The sequence below is a fragment of the Oncorhynchus nerka genome, unplaced genomic scaffold (assembly GCF_034236695.1).
Source record: "Oncorhynchus nerka isolate Pitt River unplaced genomic scaffold, Oner_Uvic_2.0 unplaced_scaffold_9008, whole genome shotgun sequence".
Classification (NCBI taxonomy): Eukaryota; Metazoa; Chordata; class Actinopteri; order Salmoniformes; family Salmonidae; genus Oncorhynchus; species Oncorhynchus nerka.
The window spans coordinates 135-4,583 of record NW_027032313.1 but is presented as its reverse complement, the minus strand read 5'-3'; the positions used below and the strand labels follow the sequence as shown (position 1 = coordinate 4,583).

The window sequence follows — 4,449 nt, the reverse complement described above, 5'->3', positions numbered from 1 at the left end:
ATATATGTTTTACCTGTACATACTGGTACCGTAGCTCCTAAATTAACTCTGTCTATGCTTGACAGTTTATGACAAATAGTTCAACAATTTAGCATGTAATGGCTTATGCAAGGAACTAATGCCTAGATGTTTTGAGGGGTAAGATTCAACAGAGAACCATCTACTATATTTTGATCAACATGACATGAGCTGCTATTGAGAAAGGCCGTATAAGGATTATCTGTGTTGAGAAGACAGGCTATGCGCTCACTGCCCACAAAATGAGGTGTAAAACAAGCTGCACTTCCTAACCTCCTGCCCAATGTATGACCATATTAGAGAGAGACATATTTCCCTCAGATTATACAGATCCACAAAGATTTCAAAAACAAATCCAATTTTGAAAAACTCCCATATCTACTGGGTGAAATTCCAGTGTATATATTCACTTTATATATTATCTACCTCACTTGCTTTGGCAATGTTAACATGTTTCCCATGCCAATAAAGCCATTGAATTGACAGACAGTCTCTCTGTCTGTCTCTCTCTGATGAAAAAGAATGATAATAAACTGTGAACAACGATGAAGCCATGTTTGTGGTGATTTATTATTTTAATTGTGTAATATTGCACATTATATTTCAATATGTATATCAACAGAAAAATAAATGTTTACAGACTAGGAAGAACACCTCCAAATGTCACTCTCTTATCTCTGCCACAGCACAACCCAAGGGGGGTTGTTTGGAGTCCCATCAGATTCAGGTGACGGACCTACTGGTCAAGCCATACCAAATCTTCTCCTTCTCCACCAAAAGATTTTCTTGACACCCCATAGTCAAATAACAGTTCTTGTTGCACCTGAATGTCTCGTAGGGCAATGAAAAGGATGACGTTCCACACTTTGCCACCCTCTTCTAATTGCTGAAGCTGACCCTTTATGTTGCTTCTCTTTCTGGAATGATTTATCCTACGTCCAAATGTATCCATCTCTGGGTGGCAAGGACAGGGCACAGTCTTTGCATCTATGCAGTAGGATTTCCCTGATTCCTTGTAGAAGTAAAGGAACCCCATCTCGTCATTCTCTGTTGCTTCCAACAATTTTTTCCCCTGCTTCCCTGAGAGTGGGAGACCGTGGTAGTCACAGACAACTTCCCCTTTAGCAAATGGACGTGTCGTCATTACCTTTTTTCCTTTATCAGGGTCACTGGCAATGTACAGTCCTTTCCACTTCTGGGACTTCACCAGCTTCATAATTGCCTTGTTGTCTTTAGGTGTGTCAGTGTTAATTGAAGGTTGCCAGTGACAAAGGACAGTCTCCACTTTCACTTTGTTCTTCTCCCAGTTCAGCCTTTCAATGTATCTCTCTACTTGACGTGCAGTGGGTTGTCTTCTGGGGAAGTGTGCTGTAACAAAAAATAAATGTGTTATTAATAATTTAATTCATTCAATAGTAGAAGCCCTTATCAAGTACTACTTTATTTACTGACTAAACAAAGTACATATTTGCAATAATTAATATATCAAAATTGTATGTAGTTTAGGGTATTTTAGCTGCTTCGTACCGATCACATAATCCCGTCTCATTTTCACTTGCTGGCTTCTCCACTTGTCGTAGCAATATCTCTCATGCATTCCTACAATCAGTCGTCTGTCCTTGTTCTTGATTGATTGTCCATCAATTGTGACAGGGAAGTGTTCATAGAATAGTTTCAAGGCCTGTGCCTCATCCAACTTTTTGCAGCTGGACAATGCTCCCTTTCTACTTGTGCTTGCACAGGAGGGGCCTTCAGTCTCAATACTTGAAAAAGGAAAAATAACAACACATTTGTATCTATATGTAGCAGCATTTACAAGACAATGTAAAGTGTAATTTATATAATTTGTGTAAATACTTACTTAGATTCATCGGACATGGCAACTTTGGTGATCAGCTTCATTCCCAGGCAGGCATTGACTGGTGTCTTCATGCGGTAATGCTTTTCAGCTGTAGCAGTTGTATGGGCCAAGTAGTCAGCAACAAGGGCCTTCTGTTGGTCTGTGAAGCTGGCTTTGGTATTTGTCTCCATAACTCGTCTTGCTACCTGGCTCGTGATGTTGGGCAAGTTGTATCTGATGAAAGATCAAGAAAAACAGTTTGGTTTCAGAAAACTGTACTGTCAAATAAGTATTGTGGAATGATTAAACAGTGTTCTACTTAACAGTGGTGTACTTACTTGGAATGAAACCTTTGTAGGTCATTGGATGGGTTGTAGATTGGGTTCCCGGTTGTGGAAATGAAGAAGCTCTCATCTGCTTCCGTGTCATCAAAGTTTTTAAGAAAAGCTGGTCGAACATATCGGTAGTACACATCAAACCACTGAAAATATAGACAACATTAATATATGTTTAACTGGTTTGTATTAAATCAATCACATTCACAATAACATATTGTAGTAAATATACTTACTGTCTCTTCCTCCTCATCTAACAAAATGGTTGCAACTTGCTGTGTTGCTGTTTTGTGCTTCTTAACACCGATGACAGACCAATTCTCTCCATCTGGCAACTTGCACGGTTTCCTTGAGAGCCATTCGTCCAGCTGCATTTGGAACAGTGACATATTAATAACACATGCCAAAGAAGTAAATACAATTCAACATTATAGCAAATTGATGACATTAGTTAACTTACGGTCATGTTTTTGACCACTCCAGCCCTTTGGAGATGTTTCAGAATGAGCAGAGACTCAAGGTAGTACAGAATGTGCAGTCTTTCAGTTTCCAGCAAGGATTCTTCATTCATGGCCTTCCCAATGATACACAGAAATTCCTTCTTCGCCACCCTCAAAAGTTCCCAACATTCATGTGGTGTCTTCGCAACTGACACCATCTGTGTGTATCTGCACAAAAACAATAAGACATTAATAATACACACTTATTTTAAAATACATTTCTGTGAGGATCAATTTGAAATATATACCTTTTCCCAGTAATTTCCTTAGACACCTGCTTGCTCATGGACTTCTGCAGTTCATTCAAGCATAGGAGGAAATGCTTGCATTGCTCAAACAAGGCTCTGTCTGTCTGAATGAGGCTTGTAATGGCGATGATGTACCGAAGAAATCTCTTCAGATTCTTCATGTAGTTGGCAATGGTTTGCTTCTTCTGTCCAATGTCTGCAAGCTTGGTAAAAAATGATCTGCTTTTTTCCAAGTTATTAACAAAATCCAGCGATGGTTTGTTTGAGTCCATGTAAAACAAAAACCTTGACACATTTGCAACCTGTACATGAACATTTAAATAATATTAATTACATAGTTAATAACTACTTTATAATCTATTAATTCTTATTGAAATATGTCAACAGTAAAATCTCTGTACATACCTCCTGTTTGAAATTGGGAATGTTGTTGTCGTCACGGAGAAATTTCCCAAATCCAGCCAGCAGATCACAATCCAGAGGGTGCTTTTGGTATAAACCACTGCTTTGCATGCCCTTTCTCAATTTAGTGTCCCATGACTGGCTAAATGGCCTGTAAAATATTTGGTATGCAGATTAGAATAAATAAAATACATCCATGTTTGCTTATATACTTATATGTAGTACTTGCTATTAATGAGTTGATTTCTATTTATTTACTTACGGTTGGTACAATGCCGACTGGTCATCTTCCTTGTCTGATTCTTCATCTATAAGTACATCTGTAGCTGGGGGTAACACTTGAGCCACTTCCACTTGGCTGAAATATCACACAGATTAACAAACATTTATACAATTTTAACAATCAAACATAATTGGACAACATTTCAAATGAGTTCCAATAGCATGTAACTTGCACATATATTATTTTATCAGTGCTTACCCAGTTATTTGTTCTTCTTTTGGCTTGTTGATCACAAAACCACCCAGTTTTTCAAGATCATTAATCAAAGGTTGGACTTTGTCCGGTTGTGTCACAACATAGCTGAGTGTTTTGTAGTCAATGATCCTGCAGTGCCAAAGATACTCAATCATCAAATCGCGGGATTTGCTCACTTCCTGGCGAATTTTTTCTTTTGATTCTGTCTTCATGCACACTCTGGTGAGATGTATAGATATGTTTTCTTGGTTCTTTATGCAAAATCTGCACACAAGGGATCCTTCTTTGTTTTCTGTAAGACAGTGAATGCACAATCAGTAAATGTCCGCATCATCCGTAGCATGTGCAAAATAATAAGTATATTCATGCCAATGTAACTGTATACTTTGACAGTATTACCTGATGTAAACTTTTATGCTACAGTTTGGATGATAGTTACTGTATTGAAAATGCACAAGGCTGCACTTCTATGGCATAGATCAATTTCAACAGTGCTAGTAAAAGGATTATCTGTGATTTTGCACTCCCTGGAGCAACAGGAAGTGGTTAAATTGACCCTAAAACATGTTTTGAAATCACTGCCTACAGTTAGAGCAAAACACTGTATTCAACCCTCTCTGTAAATCAA

At 38.1% G+C, this 4,449-nt stretch overlaps 1 protein-coding gene across 1 annotated transcript; it reads right to left on the bottom strand.

Annotated features, from left to right (window-relative positions):
- Nucleotides 1-584: 584 nt before the first annotated feature.
- LOC115122947 (uncharacterized) lies at nt 585-4,107 on the bottom strand. Its single transcript, XM_065013925.1, has 10 exons — nt 3,825-4,107; nt 3,606-3,701; nt 3,347-3,494; nt 2,942-3,243; nt 2,654-2,861; nt 2,430-2,561; nt 2,197-2,339; nt 1,880-2,092; nt 1,546-1,781; nt 585-1,386 (listed from the first exon to the last, which is right to left on the bottom strand). Exons 1-10 carry the CDS (start codon nt 4,031-4,033, stop codon nt 755-757), a joined length of 2,319 nt encoding a protein of 772 aa, XP_064869997.1. The 5' UTR covers nt 4,034-4,107; the 3' UTR covers nt 585-754.
- Between the last annotated feature and the right edge of the window lie 342 nt (nt 4,108-4,449).